Raw genomic sequence first — 19,286 nt, 5'->3', positions numbered from 1 at the left:
TATTGTCAACTGGTTATCTTCTTTTGTGCTCTCAACTAGTCTCCTCACACGGAACGATGGAGTGGATGGCCTAGATAAACAGAAACTCGGGTTGAGGGTACAGATCAAGGTAGTTCGTATGCACACTTCGACCTAAGATCAGCTGTATTACACTCTATGGAAATCGGCGTGTGGTCGTCCACATTTCATGAAATCACTCCGTTTGCATATGGCAGCTGCCTGCCTTGCCAGTCATCTCCATTCTGAGGTCCTTGGATCTGGCCATCATGCCATTAATAAAGGTCTTGGCACCTATTTGAGGCTGGAACTAGATTTTCTTCAGTGTCTGCCTGATAAACTGCAGGCAAACTGAGTCCTATCTAACATTAGCTATCTTTGCCTTGAGGGTCACAGGAAGAGTCGCCCTTCCATGACCGGGCACCCGACTATGAGCCTGGAGTGTGCCCTAATGTATGCGCACACGCGCCCGTCTACACAACCAGCCTGTCCTTGATATCTTCTGGAAGGTCCCATAGCTCAGTTGGTTAGAGCGTCGTACTAATATGTTGTCCCTGTGATGGCATATCAAGTAATTGAGTGTATGCGAAGGCCGAGAGTTCGACCCTCTCTGGGACCATTGGCTTGATCGCCATATCTTTTTGATGTTATTTCTTTTTGTTATTGCTGTCAACGCGAGTTATTTTTTGTGTGCCCCTACTTGTGGGCGGTGGAGCCGTCTGGGTATATTACCAAGTCGGGTGGAACCCAGTGTAAGCGAAGCATACAGATATATCCTAGTTCTAGCACCAAGACACTTACCTATACAGCTGATATACTTGGATAATGAAATTTATTGTGCAAGTTTTATAAGCTGTTGGCTCCTTGGGATCCGTTGCACCTGGAGGTATATTTCGGGTTCAACGCCGAATATGAGGTCAATTCCAACGATCGAAGTGGTATTATCGGTTGTCAGCAACCCCTTGGCACCAGGAATTTGAAGTCGGCAGTAGTTTGCGATCTGTCTATCCTTGACCTGCTAGTTTTTGTGGATTCTCTTCCGTTATAGGTTCGCAATCTAGACTACTTAAGATCGTGCGCTCTTGAGGATCGATCTGTAACTTCTCTAAGCTGAAGATTTGGAAATATCAGCATTGGAAACTATACCAAATTCCCCAGCTGAAGTTATGGTGCTACAAAGTCAAATGACGCAGTTGTCTTGCTACTTTTGAGGAGGCTAGCATGGTTTAATCTATTCACTTGTAAGAAGAAATCTGATCAACTAACTCGTTTGAACATCCGAGCGCAGAGTGATGGCCAGATATTTCCAAAAAGGCTATATTTGTTCCAAGTCCATTGGCTCTTGCTAATGACGGCGGAATGGGTTTTGGCTATTATGTAGAAACAAACGGTCCAGTGAAACTTTGAGGGCAGCATCCTTGAGCTGACAGTCCCTGTGTAGAGCCCAGAGCGATGGTATGGACAGTCGAGCCTTCCGTCACAATTTTGGATAAGCCCCTTCCACGCTCCAAGTGGCGGGTTCCTTCTAAATTCAGCAAAATAGTTTTATCAGATTTGCGCCTAATTGAGGTCACGTTATTGATCGCATTCTTTGCCAGCTGCTTATCTGTACAGATACAGGGCCGCTGTGAACGTGAGGAAAGGCCGTCAATTGAGAACCATTGTGCAGTACTTGCCTAATGAAGTGTATTGGAAAGGTGGAGGACGATTCTCGAGCACTCAATACCTGAGGGGTGATTGCGAAAAGAAGAGGTACCTAGGTACGTACCAATCACCAAGCTATACTCTGTCAAGAGTAGGTAGGTAGGTAACTCATAGTTTGGCTTTGTATCGTATACGCTGCTGAACATATAGTTGAAAATGCCGAGGAACGTATCTAGGTAAACACCAACAGTTGCCATGACGTGACAGTATAGTTCGGCAGATTTGCAGATATTCATTTATGATGGGTCGCAAGCTACATGTCAAGGGCAGAGAGTCTCGGGGTAAACTGTGAACCTTGGCTTTTCTGCAGGAAGCACACCGCTCGCAATACTATAAGGCATTTCATAGTACGCTTCAGTGTCAATCGTCAGAACTAGAAAGGGTTGCATGTAGTGCTTATGCACCTCAAATGACCAGAAGCCAGTTTTCCTAGTGTTCAGTAAACACTTCCGAAACAGATAATCACAGATTCCTACACTCTATCCTGGTATATTAAGCACAGTAGTTGACATATTGGAGCATGTGATAGCCAGAGCGCGAGCCCTATTCTGTACAAAATACTATGGCCAGCATGTTTAGCAGTGTCTGTCTTTTCTGATGCGACCCTTTTGATAACCCGTAGAAACGCCGTTGTCCTGTTGTACTCGATCATTGGGCTTTTTGACTGAGTGAATAAAAAAGCTTGAGTCGAAACAATAAATGCAGAAGTTGAGAAGGAAGGGGCGGATAGTAACATTTTGGATCTAGGCGCTAACGACTGGGTCTTCTGTTATTGTTTCTCGGCCGACGACTTGATTTCATGTGTTTGGCAGTGGCGGCGATGAGCATCCCCGCAAGGTCAATCTCATCGAGCTCTTCGTCTTGATTGGGTTCGAAATCTAAACAGAGGCAAAGGAAGCAGAACTGTGTTAGAAAGACAGACATGTCGCTCAAAATTCGTTGAAAAAAGTGATCGAGTCCATGAGAAGCAGGGCTTTTGGACAAACCTCTAGCGACGGAACTGACGTCGGCCTGACTGCTACTCCCCTGGCAGGCGGTGCTCAAGGAAATGTTGCAGCCGTTTGGGTGCTCGGAGCAATGGGAAAAAGCGCAGTCCCGCACCTGCCTTTACCCGACAAATTCGCGGGCTTTTCCTCCAATCCAAGTTCGACTTCATTCCTTGTGGGTTGCAATGCAATATGGCGGTGTATGCTAACATTGTGGTTTTGTCGTGCTCCTGCCCCCAACTGGGCACGGCTGAATTAATGGTGATCTAAGTTGGCACAAGTAGCATCTTGCCAGAAAATATAAATCCAGCCCAGCAGCAGAAAAAAACATAGCTGTCAATATTCCCTTCGTACAGCAAGGAGACACGTTAAACCGCTAGCGATCCAACTAAAGAAGATGTTGCCGTCCAAATTCTGGAGGATTCGGGCACTAACGTCACCTGGATCTCTCGCCGACAGGCTGAGAAGCTAGAACTAAGCATAAAGGCAACAGAGACCCTCCTCTTTATCGGCTTCACGGGACATTCTTTCAGATCTTCAGAGTGCGTACATGTGCCCTTTCTGGGCAAAGGAGATATTCGGAGGCAGACCAAATTTTGCATCGCCCCTCCAGCCGTTCCCATCAAGATGATCGTCGGATGCGAGTTCATGGAACAGCACCCGGGTGTCCTTTGGGATCAGCAACCCCCGAGTAGGAAGGTGCTCCTAGCAGTCCAGCCCAGAATGAAGGTAAGACTTTTTTTTCTGGGTCGATTTGAGCTTGAACACGACGTGAAACGGATGTTATCTAACTGACAAACAATGGTCTAACACGTCACTGCGGGTACAGAAAGGAGAATCTGAGCAGATTGCTGCGAATAGATCGCGCGCAGATCAGCAGGCAGCTGCCGTCGCCCGAGAAGGCAGCAAATAATTCAAGGGAAAATTTCACCTGCTTCTGCCTCAACAGTCTCGTCTTCGCCAACTTTGTCTGGAGTGTCGTCGTTTTCGAAAGTGGGTAGTCAAACGACTGCCTAGGTCTTCCAGTGGTGAGACCAAAGGGGCCTGTGGAGACAGGCAGGATGGGGAAGTGCATGGTGAGAGTTCAATTGAGAATCAAATAGTTATGAGAAGATCCAGGTTTTCCTCTAGAATTAGAGACAATCAAGCAAGATGAGACTTGCACAGTTAGGTGGTTCTGTGGCTTACATAATGCGATTCAGGGGCTCAGGGGTAAGTGCGAATGACAGTCAAACTGGGAGGATTTTCCAACAATGCATTTATCGTTTCTGATTTGGGAGTCAATTTCTGAAGTATTTACAGCATTCTCATGATCCAAAAACAGCGTTGGAATCTAAACAATGTAAAAAGCTGTATTTGAAAAGGATTGACGAGAAAGTAAAGGCTGTGATCCATCTCCGCTCAAGGAAAAGCCTGAGACGAAAGCGGCTTTATTAGAGTCAGGTGCCCATGGCAATCCGCAAGCATCCACAAAAGAGCTTAACAGGCATTGTAGCACTCCGGAAACCTGTCCATGCAGGTCGTGTTGCAACAGTTCTCGTTAAAGTTGCAGTCATTGATGCAGCAGCCCCTGACACCATCGCAGTCGCAGGCTGTGGTGGAGCGCGAGAACAGGTATTTGCCAGAAGCAACACCATGGGACTCTGGTGTTTGTGAAAAAGAAGATTGTCAGATGAAGAGAACTCACAACAAGGGAGGGAAGGGGGGAATAGCATACCGGTGGGCTTAGCTGCGGCGAAGCCGAGCATGGTGATGGCAACGGAAGTGATGGCGGAGAAGCGCATTTTGAGACTTTTGGGAGGGAAGTGTTGAAGATTGTATGTGTGTTTAGATGGCTTGATCGATGGGATTGTAGAAAGCTGTTCTGTCGAGCATTTCTACAAACCATTCTCCCTAGAGATTATCCCCCTTCTTATACTTTTTTGCTGCTCCCATCTGAGACCTTATCATCCCTCATGATCTGCATCTCATTTCCTTCATAGAACAATATACTGTTCTGCTCGACTATGTAAGCTGACATAGTGTCAGCCCGCCAATAGATCGACACATTTTCAGGCCGCCGTCTCCCAAAACAGATGCTCCATAGTCCTTCACTGTAGGCTTGTAAAAGGAATCTGAAGACTTTTCTTGGCTTCCAACAAACGGCACTTTATGGAGAATATCGCCGATCGTATCTTACGAGTCTGACAAGATCTACATTGGCTCGAGGCACAGCAAGTCAGATTCCCGCCCCGTTAGACCTGGCTGACCATGAAAACCGATATTCCGATGTTCCGAGAAGTCCTTGCCCCCCAAAGAACCCCTCATCTAAGAGATGGCCAAGAACTGGGGCGGTAGGCTTGTGCGTAGCTCCGTGGCTTTATATATTACAGCCGCAGTGATAAGAGGGCCACAGGGCCGTGTTTACACAACTTGGCACTTTTGTGGGCAGCAAAGCTGATAGTCCTGCAAGTGCACTACCCCAACAGGCTCGGGATGTAGAAGCCCGGAAAGTGTCATAGAAAATCTTCAACACCGAGACTTGAACGGGCACATAACTGGAATATCATTGTTATTTGCGGACATTGCAGTTACCCCTTCATTCTGTCGATGTGATTTGACCAAGCTTGTTTAGGAGGCATGGTACAGTTCGAGGGGTAGTGCAGATCACGTTCGAGAAAGGATTGAAAGCATGCAGCCCAAGTCTATTCGTGAGGTGTATAATAAGGTAAGAGGTTGGTAATGCCAATTTCCTCAAGCTCTTGGAAGTCAAAAGAAGGTAATTGCCGCTCCGAACCCTCCCCACTAAACCGGCCTTCCGTAGCTGCCTAGACCCACTTATACAGGGGACATCCCCATTGAGAGTAAGCATAACGTCACTGGACCCGGCGCTACCCCTCCTTGACACTTCTGCAATACACCACAAATTCGATCCACACGCGACTTTGTTAGCTCAAACGCGTCTGACGGCTCAGCCATCAATCCTTCGTGCACTGTATTTCCAGCGGCCTGACGATCTCCGAATCCAAAAAGTCCGACCCAGGAAAAATCCACGTCACTCATTCCCAAAACGAGCAAAACCATCAAAAAAATGGCAACCCGCGACGAACGGCGCAGCGCAAGCCAGCAGCGCCAGCGCTCGACGTCGCGGCCCCGCACCCCGCGGCCGACCACGCCGCTGCGGCCGTCGTCGCGGTCCTCGTTTCGCGAGTCGGCGCGCGGCAGCGTACATGGTGACGCCTCGTTCCCGCTCAACGCCTTTGAGCCGGCGTTTGCGGAGCTCTCGGACGCCATGGCCGACCTCGAGGCCAACATGATGCACTTTCAGATCATGCACGAGAGCCTGTCGCGCTTCACCGAGAGCTTTGCGAGCTTTTTGTACGGCGTCAACATGAACGCCTTTTGCGTCGAGTTCCCAGAGGCGCCCGTCCCTGAGTCGTTTACCCGCGCGCGGCAGATGGAGGAGAATCAGTCTGGTGTGTCTTGAGCTGCTTAGAATGTGATCTTTCCTTGACCTGGTTCATTGTCAGCTTACCAGTTTTCGACGCGTGCAGCAGGTGTGCAGGTTCCTGAAAAGTCTAGAGAGGTCGATGCGGATGCGACTTTTATGTAAGTGGAGGCAAAGCTTTTGTCAAGCTCCTGCGTGGCCCTTCCTGACTTTGGTATGGATCAGGACAACCGATACTTCTTTTGTTGATAACCCACCCGCATCATCCAAGGCGGCCACGCCCAAGAAGTTCTCAGGCACAAGGGGAACCTCACGTGGTCGCGGCACGGCCAATACCAGAGGTGCCAGTACGAGAGGTAGAGCATCATCCTCGGGTATTTCACGCGGTACTACTCGAGGTGCTAGGCCTAGCGGGCTGCCCAGAGGCCGTGGAATGCGCCCAGTATAACCCTCAGGACTCCCACCTCTATACTCAATTGGTATATGCTTTGTTTCTGGATGGTGGCAGATATCTCAGCCTGGCCGCGCGCGCATTTCGACCGTAGATCAAACCTGCAGCTATGGCAGAAGCAGACACAAGGCCAATGGCGCCCTTCAGCATTCAAGAGCGCCAGTGCAAGCATGGCGGTGACACCAAAGGTGCCGTATAAACTCTTCTTGCTTGGGGAATCTTCAGCCACATCACCCACGCAGCCCTGCAGTATTTGCACTTTCAACTATGGAAGCTCAAGTGTGCCCGTAACCTGAAACAGTTGGAATCCCGAGCTCTGGAGTTTGCCATACACTCTAAACCCGATGCAACAGATCCACGCCAAGTGTGTATGATTGAAGCGTCATACAACGGCAAGACCAAACTAGGCTATCGCATTGCATAGTCCCTGTTTTGTTATGGTGCTTTAACGAGCTTGATAACTCATGGCTGGTATATTTTAACAAGGCCGATGAAAGACAGCTCTACCTCATCTGTTTTTTTGGCTGAGGGCTGTCTACGAAACAAATATCAACAGCACCTTGGAACTGCCTAGTCACCGTTTTGACGGCATTCCTGGCAAAAGAAAAGCCCCATCATTGCTCCTCATCGCCCTTCTGACGGGTCACACTCCATCCCTAGCTTCTTGTACTGCAACCCAGTCCAGCCTTTGGGGAAATACAGACACCAGAGCCCCTTCGCCTTTCCATCCATGGCGGCACACAATGTGTTCAGGCACTCTGAGGGTATCTTGTCCTTGTCATAAGGCGCGAGCTTGCTTTCCTCACAGGCCTTTGTTATGGGATACTTGGGCGAAACTGTGTCGTTGCGGCAGGGTAGACCCAAGCTTTCCCCAACGTAATTGGGCTTGTCTGCCTCGGCATGGCAGTATTGCTCGTCGTTGTAGCAAACAACGGACCCGTTATGACCGCAGGTTGATGGGGTGCAGGGGGTGGGCTGGAGGTCGGAGAGCTGGCTAGACTGAATGGCCAGTGTGCTTGCAACTCTTGCAGCGGCAACCACCAAGAGAAATGTTTGGGGCAACATATTGCGTGAGTGTTCTTGGGTGCCTGTGTATTATGGAGTGTTGGACTTGGTTGAGGAACATGACCTATGAGACATGCAACAAAACTCAGCATCCAATGGCGGAGAATAGGGGCCTTAAATACTTTCCGAGACATGAGGGAACCGGTATGAAAGCCGATGCAGGGTGATTTACACTTGCAGTTTTTGGTGGTCCATATCGCAAAGCTGCATAGTTCAACCCACCAACAGCGAGCATAACACCAGGCAGACCACCCTCACCCCAAAATCTTTGGTACCGGGGAGCTCGGTATGACCAAACAGCGAACACAGGGCTATGCTCGGTACGCCGATGCGTGCGCATGCTGACATAGGATTCGTATGCGAAGCGAAAAAAAAATAAAAGGATTACTCACAAAGGCCGGGGTTTGCCTCACAGGATCTTTCATAAGACCAGAAAAAATGATGGTAGAGATAAAATCCGCCCAGAGATGCCGCTGATTGGTGTGACGGCGGTACGGATAGCCTAAAGAGGGATGCTTGAATGCGACGCCTCACCGGAGCCACGCTTACGTTGAGTACCACCGTTGCGTGTTTTCGGCAGCCGGCATGTCACTGGTCCAATAGGGTGGCCTTTTAATACTAATCGTAGAGACTATGTGCGAGTTTTTCGCTCACCTTTCGACCTTGCAAGGAACTGGCAAGTTGGCCCGGTAGCTGCTGTTCTATGGGCCAGGCACGGATGCGCTGATGGGCGTGATGTTTGTCTACTTTGTTCGTGTCACCCACACCGATCGCTTTTTCCTCGGTGTGCATAGATCCCCTCAGCCAATGGCCGCCAGCATGTACGAATCGGCCCGTAGCGCAAGACTGTTTTTTGTCTGCGTGTGTCATTTGAATTCGGGGTTTACCGGCCGGTAAGTAGGAACTGTGTCCACTGGGCTCGGCATGGGGAAAGGTTTGCTTTCCCCGTTCTTGCTGTCGAGTAGAGTCACGCGTGGGGTTTACCAGAGGCGGTTGTCGCACCGTTACGGACGCACAACTTCCACGCAAGATCACGGGGGCTTGGCCTGGACTCTGAGAATTTAGGGGGGAAAGTATGAGTGCTACGCCGGGTAAAGATTTAACAAAAACAAAAAAGGAAAATACCTAGTGCCCGGGACCTCGTAAGCAAAATCATGACGAATGTGTTCTTTATGAGCTTGCACAACGGAGATACGATTCTTGTTGGGCTTCTCGCCTCGCTTTTGAGGGTCGTTCCTCTCCCGGTATAGCACTCGCTTCCTGGTCGAAGTTCTCTGGCAAAGGCGGCGGTATGACGTGGTCGAAGCCCAGTGTTACTGTCTGGGTCGACTCCCTTTGAAACAAGTCCAGATTCGACGGTCTTATGGCAAGCACCTGAGGATGCGGTGACTCTCTACATCAAAATCGAAGCGTCAGATCCGATACCCCCGCCGGGCTTGAAGAATGCCGGTCTTAAAAGGGGAACGGATCGGAGACAGCTAACCTTCGCAACTCACACCCCCCAGGCCCAATCAAGATGATGGTGCTCAGGGAAGATATTTGCGCATTGCTGAAGCAACGGGACTAGGATTAAAGGTACCAAAACTCGCCTTGCCTCGATTCACCGTCTTCATACTTGACAACCTGACATCAGTATTCTCCTATATGCTTGGCGATGAACTTGATATGTCGCGACCAAGACATAGGTATCAAATTCCAGCTTTCGGCTATGCGTCCATGGTAAAAGAGTCGATAAGGATAAATAAAACTTTACGCTATGAGTGAGCACAAAACACACCCTTCGTTGTAGCATCTCAACAGCTTTCGACTCGGGTGACCCTAGCTTGATAGACCAAGTGGCCATGTATCTATCATGCTCGGGGAGGAGCTTAAAATGTATCAGCCCCTTATTTTCAGGAAAATATCTGAAATAAACGATATTTTTGGGGGACTGTAATAATTGAATATTCGAATTTTTTTGGAAAGCCGTGTTTCACAGCGGAGAAAGCAAAATCAAAGTTTGTCGTGGTGGCTTCTAGTGGCCTTCAAGGTTAAAATCAGTTGACGTGTTTCCTCTTCTGTTATGAAGAAATTCAAGCTGAATCAATCCTGCGAGGTTTTTTTGGGTGTCTGTCTGGGATCCACGTGACTGTTACCACTCAAAGTTACTTACCTATAGACCCCTGAAATCTTGGCGGCTGGGTGGGTCCTTTTGCCCCGCGGTCGATTCGAGCTACTATACAGCCCAAGTAAACGGAGTCATCCAACGTCAAAACTTCTGGAGCAAGCATGCGTCACACTTGTGAATAACCTCACATATCACCGTCAAGATGCCCACAATCGGGGTCAACAAGGAGGAGTTCTTCGAGGAGCTCGGTCAGCGGTACGTCGAGTGCAATCACTAGCGGGCAATTGGCTTTTTTTTAGTGGCAGTTTTCAGCTCGCCCGATAACCCCACCATCCATCCATCTATCCATGCACTGCTCCCTTGCTACCGCACAGCGTCCTAACTTGTTTGCCTGCCTTTTTTAAACTAAACGCTCGCGCAACAGCTACACCGCCGACGAGTTCCAAAGGCTCTGCTTCGACTATGGTATTGAGCTCGACGAGGACACCGAAGATGACCCGTCGCGCCCCAAGGACGAGCCGGCGCAGTTCAAGATTGAGACACCCGCCAATCGCGCCGACCTACTATGCTTTGAGGGTATCGCCACCAGCTTGAATGTGTTCCGGGGAAAGATGGCCCCGCCGGCTTTCAAGGTGCTCGACATGCCCGAGGACCAGATGCAGAGCATCACGGTCAAGCCGGAGACAGCCGACGTGAGGCCATACATCGCCGGCGCCATCCTCCGCAACGTCAAGTTCACCCAGTCCACATATAACTCCTTCATGGGCCTGCAGGAGAAGCTTCATGCCAACCTGGCGCGGCAAAGGACACTGGTTGCCATTGGAACGCACGACCTGGACACCGTCAAGGGTCCTTTCACATACGAGGCTAGGAAACCAGAGGACATCAAGTTCAGGCCACTGAACCAGGCCAAGGAGATGGATGGCAACGAGATGATGGAGACATTAGACAAGGGCAAGCTATCCCTCATCTATTTTTGGGCTCCCTTCTCATGGCGGCGCGACCATCATACTGACCCAGCTCTTATTCAAAAACAGACAAGCACCTCAGCAAATACCTGCACATTATCCGTGATTCGCCCAGATACCCTGTCATCTACGACGCCAGCGAGATCGTCTGCTCCGTCCCACCCATTATCAACGGTGACCACTCCAAGATTACGCTCAACACCACAAATGTTTTAATAGAGGCCACCGCAACGGATGCAACCAAGCTCAAGGTCGTTATCGACACCATGGTGACCATGTTCTCGACGTACTGCGCCGACAAGTTCACCGTCGAGCCGGTGCTGATCAAACGTGCCGACGGTACCAAGGTTGTCACGCCGGACCTGGAGCCCAGGAGGATGGAGGTCGAGGTGGACTATATCAACCAGTGCTGCGGCCTGTCCGAGTCCGCCGAAGGTATCTGCAAGCTGCTAGCCAAGATGGCCTTCGTCGCCAAGCCTCTCAGCGCGAGCATGATCGAGGTCTTCATCCCGCCGACACGGTCTGACATCCTCCACGCGTGCGACGTCATGGAGGACGTGGCCGTCGCCTACGGCTTCAACAACCTCCCACGCTCGCTGCCCACAAAATCGGCCACCGTCGGCAAGGGCCTGCCTATCAACAAGCTCAGCGACATCGTCCGGGCTGAGTGCGCCATGGCCGGTTGGAAGGAGGTGATGCCGCTGGTGCTCTGCTCGCACGACGAGAACTTTGCCTGGCTGAACCGCGTCGACGACGGCAAGACGGCCGTCCGCATCGCAAACCCCAAGTCGGCGGAGTACCAGGTCGTGCGGACGTCGCTGCTCCCCGGCCTGCTCAAGACGGTGCGCGAGAACAAGTCGGTCAAGCTGCCGCTCATGATCATGGAGACGTCTGACGTCGTCGTCAAGGACGAAGCCCTCGAGCGCAAGGCCCGCAACGTTAGGCATTGGGCCGCCGCCTACTGCGGCACCACCAGCGGCTTCGAGGTCGTCCACGGTCTGCTCGACCGCATCATGTCGATGCTGCGCGTGCCCGTCGGCACCTACTACATCGCCGAGATTGACGAGCCCACCTTCTTTGGCGGCCGTGCCGCCGCCGTCTTTCTGCGACAGGGAGGCGAGAAGGGCGAGGCCGTCCGGATCGGCGAGCTGGGCGTCTTGCATCCCACAGTTTTGGACAAGTTTGACTTGAGGTACGTTTGTTTTCTTTTGAAATTCAAGTTTACGCTTTTTTCATTTACTAATTTTTGTTCTATGTCTGTCTCTAGATACCCTGTGAGCACACTTGAAATCAACCTCGAGGTTCTGCTGTGATCATGCTGAGCGTTTTTTTTTGTGTGGTAAGAGAGGTCCAAACACCTCGCAACCTGTTATCAAGCAGGTGGATGGATGATGATTATCCCTGAAGCGAGTTGGAAGCAACTACGGGGGTAAAGAAAAAGCTACGGCGTAGATACGAAGCGACCATGTGTAGATGCCTCTCTGTTACAAGTGAACAATAGACAAAAAAAGATCAAAAGTGACTGAACCATTCAGGTGGAATTACCAAAACAAGCTTTCGGATCATTCCTCAATTTCTGTCTGTCATCTAAAAAGTAATCATCAATCCCATTTGTATCGAGCAACCCAAAACGATATTTGAGGCCCTTGTCATGTCAACCAATCGTTGGGACCCGCCTGTAAACCCGTATCTCTATTCTGACTCTGTTTTTTGCACAAACAAGTGTTGTATCGAGCAGTGCATATTGAGCTCGAAGCTGGGAGCCAAACCCATAATCAACCAGAAATGAAAATGCTGCTCTTCGCAAAAAGAGGTCGCCGATGATCGAACTGCCAAGTTCATTCCACCTTCCTACCACAATACCTGACTCCATGAAAGAATCGCAAATAGTATCAAGGCGTCATCTCGACATCGAAACCACTGATTCCAGTGGCTGCCATTGAAGCAGGCCGCCGCGGAGGAGTTGGTGGCGGTGACATGGGTCTTTCGCACATCTCGGGTTGTTTCTCCTGCTCCCTGTTGGCGCGACGAGGGATCGATACGAGGTCGAGATTGTCCCTACGCACGTAGGCAATGTAGTATGGCTGATCAGAGGCTGAGAGGTCCTTGAGGACTTTTTCGTTGTCTTTATGTACGCGCACCGTCCTGTCGTTGTAGTTGTACCAGACCCGCTGCTCAAAGTCGAATATCCAAACCCAGTAATGACCCGAAGCACCTGTGCTACCGCCGTGGCAGATCACTGCATGCAGGTGGTATTCGTGGTCTCGGAGGTCATCAAATGTGTCTTCGTACTTTTGGCGCTTCGCCTCGGCCTCAGCCTCCGAGTCTGCTTCATCCCCTAGGTCAATGTCACTCGGTTGGTTGTGGTTTGAGTCGGTACCGTTTGCCTGGTTCACTGCTTCGTTGTGATACGCCTCCAGTTCGTCCACGGCAGCATCCTGGGCTTCGGCCATGGCAGTATCGGCATCGGCAGTTCCGGGCTTCTTCTGCTCCAACTTTCTCCTTGCAGCTAGAACCTTAGGGTCCTCGAGCTCGAGATGGTCCCAGTATTTGTGCCGTCTCATCCAGAGTGCATCTCCAGGTGCTGATTCTTTGTACCGGTCCATGTATAACACCTGGGGTAGTTGGATTGAGACATCGATCTTTTTGCCGGCCCTAGCCGACTGGTCGTAGACTGTCCTCTGAATGCAAATGTGAAGGATCGGAGGGAACCTTCGAATACTGCTGAAAGACAAGAATGGATTGTCTGGTTCCTTTGGGTTCTCACTGATTTGCCGCATGAATCCTCTCTCAATCGCCTCGTGCAGTTCAACACTGTCGGATCTTGCAGGATAGGCCAACAAGAAGTCCTCTGTCGTAGGTGTCGTGAGTTCCCATTTGGCCTTGTTGAGGGGTTTCTGGTATTCCACTTTGATAAGACGCAATATCTCGGTCACCGCATCTGTCTGTGCTTCCGCCTTAGGACCCAGGGGTTCTGTACCAGTTGGTTTTATGGCACTTCGCAGGTTAAACAGCATCTTGTCCATCGCTTCTTGAACATCTTCTTGATCGGTGCCCTTGATAGTCTTGTCATCTAGGGCCCTTTTGATGCGTGAAATCTCATCCTCAGGCTCGGTACTGACAGAATGGCTGGATAGACCAGCTAAAGCAGTTGCTGCTGCTTGCACTGCCGCGCTCTCCGAGACCACTTGGGAAGGTGAGGCATCGAACATTTCGACATCTTTTCCAGAGCCAACTGGGTTGAACTCTCCAATCTTACTGTCGATTTGCTGTTCCATCAAGTCATCGTCGTTGACCTCGCAACGCATGCTGTTGTCCGAAGACGCGTTGGATATCACACTATTGACACGTTGAATCAGAGGGTTCCATTCGGAGCTGACCTCCCGATCATTATCATAGTCACTGGGACCAACATTAACCAGAGTGTGCGAGCTGACGTCACTAGAAGTCTCGGTACGCTCTGGAGTGACCCCACCAGGACTTCTGCCTCCATTGGCACGAACTGGAGGCGCTGGTGCTGCATAGTCGGGGGCCTTTCCCGCGTAAACCATGCCGTTATCCGGTGTTCGGCCCTTAGTATTATTGGGATCTGGTAAGGGCCCAATGGTCTGGGCTCCTGTTTCACTTGGGCGGGCCTCAAGCTCTCTCGCCCGCGCTTCAAGTTGGTCCGTATTTTTCATGGCAGCTAGTGCAAGCCTCTGGGTGGGCGTAGCATAATGGTTTTGCGTGCTGATGAGGTCCGAAAAAAGACTTCGAAGTTCATTGGCAACTAGCACCATGGCAATTACATCAGAAACCAAATCACGTTATAGTGATTATAGGGGTCCAAGAAACGGTCTTGCACTTACGTTCGTTGGCAACGTAGGCCTGTTTGGCACTGATCCCACGTTCTTCCGTAGTCACGCGTCGTGAGCTTCGGCTTTCTTCATTCTCAGGCAGCTTGTACTCGTCAAAGTTCAAGATAAGGTCTCGGACTGGATTGATAGTGAAGAAGTACTGCAGCATGCTGTTGAGATAGCACGTGTTCCGCAGATTATCCAGTCCAGCTGGTAGGTTTGGGTCATTGACAGGTTCCTCCTCAACCTTGTTTTGTGGCTGTTCTCCCATCATCGTCGCTGCCAGTGCGACAAGCACATCGTTGTTGAGTGTTTTGCCAATTGCTTGGAGTGCCATTCCCGTCAAGAATGCATCTTTGCCCTGTACTTTGTCAGTCTCCCGCGAAAAGAACAGTGGGCGAGAAGCGAAGCCGCAAACCGGCGTGTGGACCTATCTTACCTGCTCTACCTGAACTTGGGCCATCGCTTCAGGCACTGTAACATCCATGGACTTCAGCTGGTCTGTGTCGACTTGCAAATCCAGACAGATGAGTGCCTCGTCCAAATCCATCGGTTCTCGGACGACCTCCTTAAGCTTCGGTCCTTCAGGATGGGTGGTTGCAACCTTAAGCAACTCAGATCGCAGGTCAAGCCGTTTGCGTGCTCCTGTCTCTTTGGTGGGAGACATGTGCGAGTTCTGAACCTTATTCCTATACTCGCCGATGATGGCATCGATTGATACATAGCCAGAATCGGCCGAATCAATACTCTTGATACCATTCGACAGTACGCTCTCTGGCTGATTGACGCTGGGGTACTGATCAAAGTGCTCGGCGTCGATTCGCGAATGTTCGGTAGCGATGAAGAAGTTGAGCTCATCCTGATTATATTGCGCAGATATCCTTTGAAGAGCATTGAGATATTGTTCGCGATGGGCAGGTAATTTGTCGACTCTGGTCTGACACTCATAGGCATAGCGGAAGATCTTCCAGTGAGATCGGCTTGTCAAGCCAAGCAAGTTGAAGTGGGATTTGGCAGTCTCTGCGCCAGCAAAACTGTCTTGAAACTCGAGGCCAGCGGCGTCTTTGTGGCTGCAGTGAAATGCATCCTGTAGTATTCTGTCGAAGCCCATGCTGGAGTCATGGCCTGGCCACTTGTACACCCCTTTGAGACACCAAATCTCGGCTCTGACATCCTGATAGAAGGACTTTTGCGATGGCACTGAAGTGGGCGCGTGTTCGGGGACATCCATCTCAGGTAGTTCCCAATAGGCGCATTCCTCGTTGTCGACGCCTTTCTTGAATTCAAGAAACTCAAAAAGCCTATTCGCACTCTCGCCGTCGCCAAACTGAACCGCAAACTTGACATTGCGGGTCTTGATTTTGGAGCCTCTACGGCTCTGTGGAGAAGTTAGGGTATCCGTAAGATATTGAGACAAGTAATCGATAGCTCTATTCTCGTCGCTTGTGCCGCTGAACCTCTCCGGGGTCTCCTGTATTTCGTTCTGAAGTCGTAACTTGACAGCAGCGTCGTCTAAGAGGGTGTGCGCATGCTCGGGCGTGACCCGAGGCTCCGAAATTTCGATGTTAACGCGATAGGAGCAGCTCGGGGTCGAGCACTTATATGCCGAGTGGCCACCGCAGGTGAGATACTTTGGATTGCGACCTCTGTCCAGACTGCAGGGCTCAAAATCTTCACTGATAGGGGTCGTAGCTATCAGGTGATGAAGGGGCTTCTGCGGGTTACCGTGAGACTGTCCACATAGCTGACCCGTCGGAGCTGTGACCCTGAAAATGAAGTGATGCCGACATAGTACACAGATGGCGGACACTATTATAATGTAATGCTTCCCAGCATTGCGTAGATCCGTTGCTACACACTGGTCCAGTTTTGCTTCGAAATGGTGAGATTTGCCAACAGCAGGGCACCCTATGCGGAAGCTAGGTTCGTCGGCAAGGCCATATTCCAAGAAATCCTCGACCCATTTGTGAGCGAGACGTCCTTTTGCGGAGCGCATTAGCTTATCAGATAGCATCGAGAGCGAGTGAAAGCAAGAATGTTTGTCCTACCGGGAATCTTGAACGGGGTGGCCGCAGCTGTCACCGTTCCGGACTGGATCGGAGGATTCATGGCACTTCTGAATGGTTTCAGTTAGTTTCTTTTCCCCCCTCATGAATGGCTTAAATTAAACTATTAATTAGGGGTAGCAATATGGACCGATTCACGCATCAGGCGCCATGGCTCTGTCAAAGTTGGGGGTAAACAGTGATGGCTACAAGTGATGGATGCTTCTTTTAAGTAGGCAAGTGAGCAAGCAGGTGAGGTGAGGCAAGCATATATGTGATCCTGGCATATGCTGTGTTGCGTGTGAACGACAGGATCCACGTAGCTAAGTTAGGCAGACAGGGTACATCGTTAAGGTAGAGCAACAACGTAGAGTGTGCAAACTGGTAAACAACAGACACACCAAATTGATTCACAATCATCATCGAAATCAAAACAAAATTGGGCAGCACCAGTGATGGCGAACTCTGCGAGTAAAAACTAGTGAAGAAATCAACTTACAGCAAACCAAAATCCAAGTTTTTCAGTGTTTGACCGTTGCTCTCAAAACAAATGCATCGACGTGGAAGCTGGCTGTTTTGAGGTGGAGCCTGCCTTCCAAAGTGACTGAAATGGCCCCTCAAGCAGGAACCCTTTGTATGGGGATCAGCTTGCTACGTAAAACGTCAAGCCCACACCTCAGTAGCAAAGCAAGGCCCCTTGGTGGCGGCTTTGCGTCAGCTTGGATTGCTGTTCTTTGGGTGAGCTGACGCAGCCTTGTAGCCTTTCCACGTCAGGGTTGCCTTACGGGAAGCAAGCAATAGATGGAACGCAGGGGAAGTTGATTTGATGGTTTTAACAAACAGGTGCAACGGTCCTACGTCAGCCGTTCAGACCAGGTCGGTCAGGTCGAGTCGCGTGGCCCACTGCACCGAACTAGAATAAAGCCACTCACCACCTCATGGTACTTCAGGCGCATTAGCTCCATGGGCAAAATGACTAAGCTGCTCGGTGGGCTGACATATCACGTGATATATCTGTGGATGAGAGAAAGTCGAAGCTTCGGAACAGACCAATCAGAAAAGACCAATTCGGAGCTTTGATAGATTCCATGCAGGTTCAACAACCGCCCACTTCAACTTCACGGCCGAAGAGTCCCGACGCCAATTCACTTTCTCCTCCACCGAACCTCTCCAATTGGGCTTCAAACCCCAACCTAAATCGCGAACATGTCGCCTCAACCACATGAAGGCGAGGACTACAGGCCTCAGGATGCCATCAAGACTGGCCTCCGCGGCACCTTTATTTACGGCGCCTTTGGTCTATTTGGTGCTGCGACCCTCGCGGCCGTTCAACGGAAGCGAGTAGGCGTGTTGGCACCCATAACAAAATATGGCGCTCTAGTCTCGGCAACCGGTTAGTAGTCTGTCCATGTCATCAATTAAGATCAACGAAACAGCTTTCAAGGTCAAACTGACACGACCGGATCGCGCGCGTCACGACAGCTTTTGGTGGTGGCATGTATGACTTTACGAGAACCGCTACCTCCAACCTCCGTCAGAAGAACGACCACGTCAGTGAAGCTGTCGGTGGTCTCCTCGCCGGCGCGATTTTTGGCCTCGCCGTCCCAGGTACGTTCTTCATCGTCCATTATTCCTCGGAACATTCGCGTGGCGCATTTGGCTGACCCTAACGTCAATTTTTTCCAGGCCCCACGAGGTTGCCTGTTGTTGTAGGTTTCGCCGCAGGCTCAGCAGTAACCCTCGGCGCCTATGCCTACACCGGCAAGAGCCTGAGGGGATGGGGTAAGAAGGATGATGGGAAGGATGACTTCGAGCGCAAGGAGGAGCTCCGGAAGAACAGAAGGAGACCCATCGAGGAGACTATTGCGGAGTTGGGTGAGGGCAGAGGTGAGACAATTCCAGACCGTCCGGAGTTATATCCCCGCCTTCATCGCCACGGCGTGTCCTCAGCTTTTGCCGAGTGCTGACCATTTTTGCAACAGGAATCCACCCTCCTGGCTACGAAGAGCGCCGGCGCGAGAGGCTCAAGGAGAAGTATGGAGTTGAGATTAACCCAGTATCCGCCGATCCGAACGCCGCTTAGCGAACAACGGATATACTTTGTAGCTTTTTCTTTGGGTTTTACAGGTTGTGTCGAATTGTACATATTTAGCGTCAAGAAGCTGCGTCCCAACAGGCCATGCAGAGCCTATGCAGCAAAGGTTAGTAAGTGGTTTGAATCCTAACTGTACCAACAATCCCGCAATAGCATCTTGCGGTTATTTCTTTTTGATCTCATCTGCCACTGGCAAATGATGTCTCCCCGAAAGGTACGTCAAATATTCTTTTTTTATCTCTTTCTTTTTTGCCGTTTCCAAAATGATGATTGTTTAGAGGCTGTTGATGAATTCATCTTTGATGATCATGTTTATAAACCAAACACTGTTCACCTTTTGTCTGATCTTGGTTACATACATTCACTTCAATACTGCGCTTTCAATTTTACAGACAAGAAGCTAACCAACATAGTCTTGCCACTGTCGCACAGAATATCTATAGTATGGAGTTCAGTAGTTGCATCCTCCTCCGCTTGTGGCAGAGTCAATAGAATATAAACAGTTTTTTTAATTGAATCATTTGGCTACAAGCTACTCCCAAACGCCCAATCGCATAATGTGCCATTCGTACAATCAACGCCTTGTCGTAAATATCCTTTCAATT

The 19,286-nt window shown here is 50.3% G+C and overlaps 9 protein-coding genes and 1 non-coding gene across 10 annotated transcripts; 6 read left to right on the top strand and 4 right to left on the bottom strand.

The window, feature by feature from the left end:
- The first annotated feature begins 505 nt into the window (after window positions 1–505).
- On the top strand, window positions 506–616 carry MGG_20233. Its single transcript has one exon. It is a non-coding gene; the product is annotated as a tRNA-Ile (tRNA).
- Window positions 617–2,451: 1,835 nt separating this feature from the next.
- MGG_17354 (uncharacterized protein) lies at window positions 2,452–2,857 on the bottom strand (the record flags this gene model as incomplete). The annotated part of the gene is made up of 2 exons (XM_003718051.1): window positions 2,452–2,579; window positions 2,803–2,857. 2 exons carry the CDS (start codon window positions 2,855–2,857, stop codon window positions 2,452–2,454), a joined length of 183 nt encoding a protein of 60 aa, XP_003718099.1.
- A 457-nt stretch (window positions 2,858–3,314) lies between these two features.
- On the top strand, window positions 3,315–3,600 carry MGG_00873 (uncharacterized protein; the record flags this gene model as incomplete). The annotated part of the gene is made up of 2 exons (XM_003718050.1): window positions 3,315–3,416; window positions 3,517–3,600. The coding sequence occupies 2 exons, from the start codon at window positions 3,315–3,317 to the stop codon at window positions 3,598–3,600; spliced, it is 186 nt and encodes a 61-aa protein (XP_003718098.1).
- Window positions 3,601–4,166: 566 nt separating this feature from the next.
- Window positions 4,167–4,471, bottom strand: MGG_17353 (uncharacterized protein; the record flags this gene model as incomplete). The annotated part of the gene is made up of 2 exons (XM_003718049.1): window positions 4,167–4,330; window positions 4,405–4,471. The coding sequence occupies 2 exons, from the start codon at window positions 4,469–4,471 to the stop codon at window positions 4,167–4,169; spliced, it is 231 nt and encodes a 76-aa protein (XP_003718097.1).
- Window positions 4,472–5,757: 1,286 nt separating this feature from the next.
- On the top strand, window positions 5,758–6,562 carry MGG_00874 (uncharacterized protein; the record flags this gene model as incomplete). The annotated part of the gene is made up of 3 exons (XM_003718048.1): window positions 5,758–6,142; window positions 6,221–6,275; window positions 6,340–6,562. 3 exons carry the CDS (start codon window positions 5,758–5,760, stop codon window positions 6,560–6,562), a joined length of 663 nt encoding a protein of 220 aa, XP_003718096.1.
- A 346-nt stretch (window positions 6,563–6,908) lies between these two features.
- Window positions 6,909–7,912, bottom strand: MGG_14652 (uncharacterized protein). The gene is made up of 2 exons (XM_003718047.1): window positions 7,803–7,912; window positions 6,909–7,694 (listed from the first exon to the last, which is right to left on the bottom strand). The coding sequence occupies exon 2, from the start codon at window positions 7,628–7,630 to the stop codon at window positions 7,190–7,192; it is 441 nt and encodes a 146-aa protein (XP_003718095.1). The 5' UTR covers window positions 7,631–7,694; window positions 7,803–7,912; the 3' UTR covers window positions 6,909–7,189.
- A 525-nt stretch (window positions 7,913–8,437) lies between these two features.
- Window positions 8,438–8,880, top strand: MGG_17352 (uncharacterized protein; the record flags this gene model as incomplete). The annotated part of the gene is made up of 2 exons (XM_003718046.1): window positions 8,438–8,523; window positions 8,760–8,880. 2 exons carry the CDS (start codon window positions 8,438–8,440, stop codon window positions 8,878–8,880), a joined length of 207 nt encoding a protein of 68 aa, XP_003718094.1.
- A 981-nt stretch (window positions 8,881–9,861) lies between these two features.
- On the top strand, window positions 9,862–12,407 carry MGG_00876 (phenylalanyl-tRNA synthetase). Its single transcript, XM_003718045.1, has 4 exons — window positions 9,862–9,992; window positions 10,162–10,691; window positions 10,775–11,897; window positions 11,973–12,407. Exons 1-4 carry the CDS (start codon window positions 9,940–9,942, stop codon window positions 12,016–12,018), a joined length of 1,752 nt encoding a protein of 583 aa, XP_003718093.1. The 5' UTR covers window positions 9,862–9,939; the 3' UTR covers window positions 12,019–12,407.
- On the bottom strand, window positions 12,049–17,482 carry MGG_00877 (uncharacterized protein). The gene is made up of 5 exons (XM_003718044.1): window positions 17,086–17,482; window positions 16,590–16,657; window positions 14,981–16,521; window positions 14,554–14,902; window positions 12,049–14,474 (listed from the first exon to the last, which is right to left on the bottom strand). Exons 2-5 carry the CDS (start codon window positions 16,648–16,650, stop codon window positions 12,598–12,600), a joined length of 3,828 nt encoding a protein of 1,275 aa, XP_003718092.1. The 5' UTR covers window positions 16,651–16,657; window positions 17,086–17,482; the 3' UTR covers window positions 12,049–12,597.
- A 163-nt stretch (window positions 17,483–17,645) lies between these two features.
- On the top strand, window positions 17,646–19,224 carry MGG_00878 (uncharacterized protein). The gene is made up of 5 exons (XM_003718043.1): window positions 17,646–17,979; window positions 18,069–18,194; window positions 18,273–18,473; window positions 18,569–18,895; window positions 19,114–19,224. Exons 1-4 carry the CDS (start codon window positions 17,793–17,795, stop codon window positions 18,667–18,669), a joined length of 615 nt encoding a protein of 204 aa, XP_003718091.1. The 5' UTR covers window positions 17,646–17,792; the 3' UTR covers window positions 18,670–18,895; window positions 19,114–19,224.
- Window positions 19,225–19,286: the final 62 nt, after the last annotated feature.

The sequence above is a fragment of the Pyricularia oryzae genome, chromosome 5 (genome assembly GCF_000002495.2).
Source record: "Pyricularia oryzae 70-15 chromosome 5, whole genome shotgun sequence".
Lineage (NCBI taxonomy): Eukaryota > Fungi > Ascomycota > Sordariomycetes > Magnaporthales > Pyriculariaceae > Pyricularia > Pyricularia oryzae.
This window is presented reverse-complemented; position numbering and strand designations above follow the sequence as displayed.

Bases quoted from the DNA above. Each gene is read 5' to 3' on its own strand.
- MGG_14652 (XM_003718047.1), bottom strand. From the start codon at position 7,630: ATGTTGCCCCAAACATTTCTCTTGGTGGTTGCCGCTGCAAGAGTTGCA.
- MGG_00876 (XM_003718045.1), top strand. From the start codon at position 9,940: ATGCCCACAATCGGGGTCAACAAGGAGGAGTTCTTCGAGGAGCTCGGT. The intron at 9,993-10,161 runs GTACGTCGAGTG...CTCGCGCAACAG, and splicing joins TTCGAGGAGCTCGGTCAGCG to CTACACCGCCGACGAGTTCC. The intron at 10,692-10,774 runs GCAAGCTATCCC...ATTCAAAAACAG, and splicing joins GATGGAGACATTAGACAAGG to ACAAGCACCTCAGCAAATAC.
- MGG_00877 (XM_003718044.1), bottom strand. From the start codon at position 16,650: ATGAATCCTCCGATCCAGTCCGGAACGGTGACAGCTGCGGCCACCCCG. The intron at 16,522-16,589 runs GTAGGACAAACA...GCTCCGCAAAAG, and splicing joins CACCCCGTTCAAGATTCCCG to GACGTCTCGCTCACAAATGG. The intron at 14,903-14,980 runs GTAAGATAGGTC...GACAAAGTACAG, and splicing joins CCCAAGTTCAGGTAGAGCAG to GGCAAAGATGCATTCTTGAC.
- MGG_00878 (XM_003718043.1), top strand. From the start codon at position 17,793: ATGTCGCCTCAACCACATGAAGGCGAGGACTACAGGCCTCAGGATGCC. The intron at 17,980-18,068 runs GTTAGTAGTCTG...GCGTCACGACAG, and splicing joins CGCTCTAGTCTCGGCAACCG to CTTTTGGTGGTGGCATGTAT. The intron at 18,195-18,272 runs GTACGTTCTTCA...AATTTTTTCCAG, and splicing joins TTTTGGCCTCGCCGTCCCAG to GCCCCACGAGGTTGCCTGTT.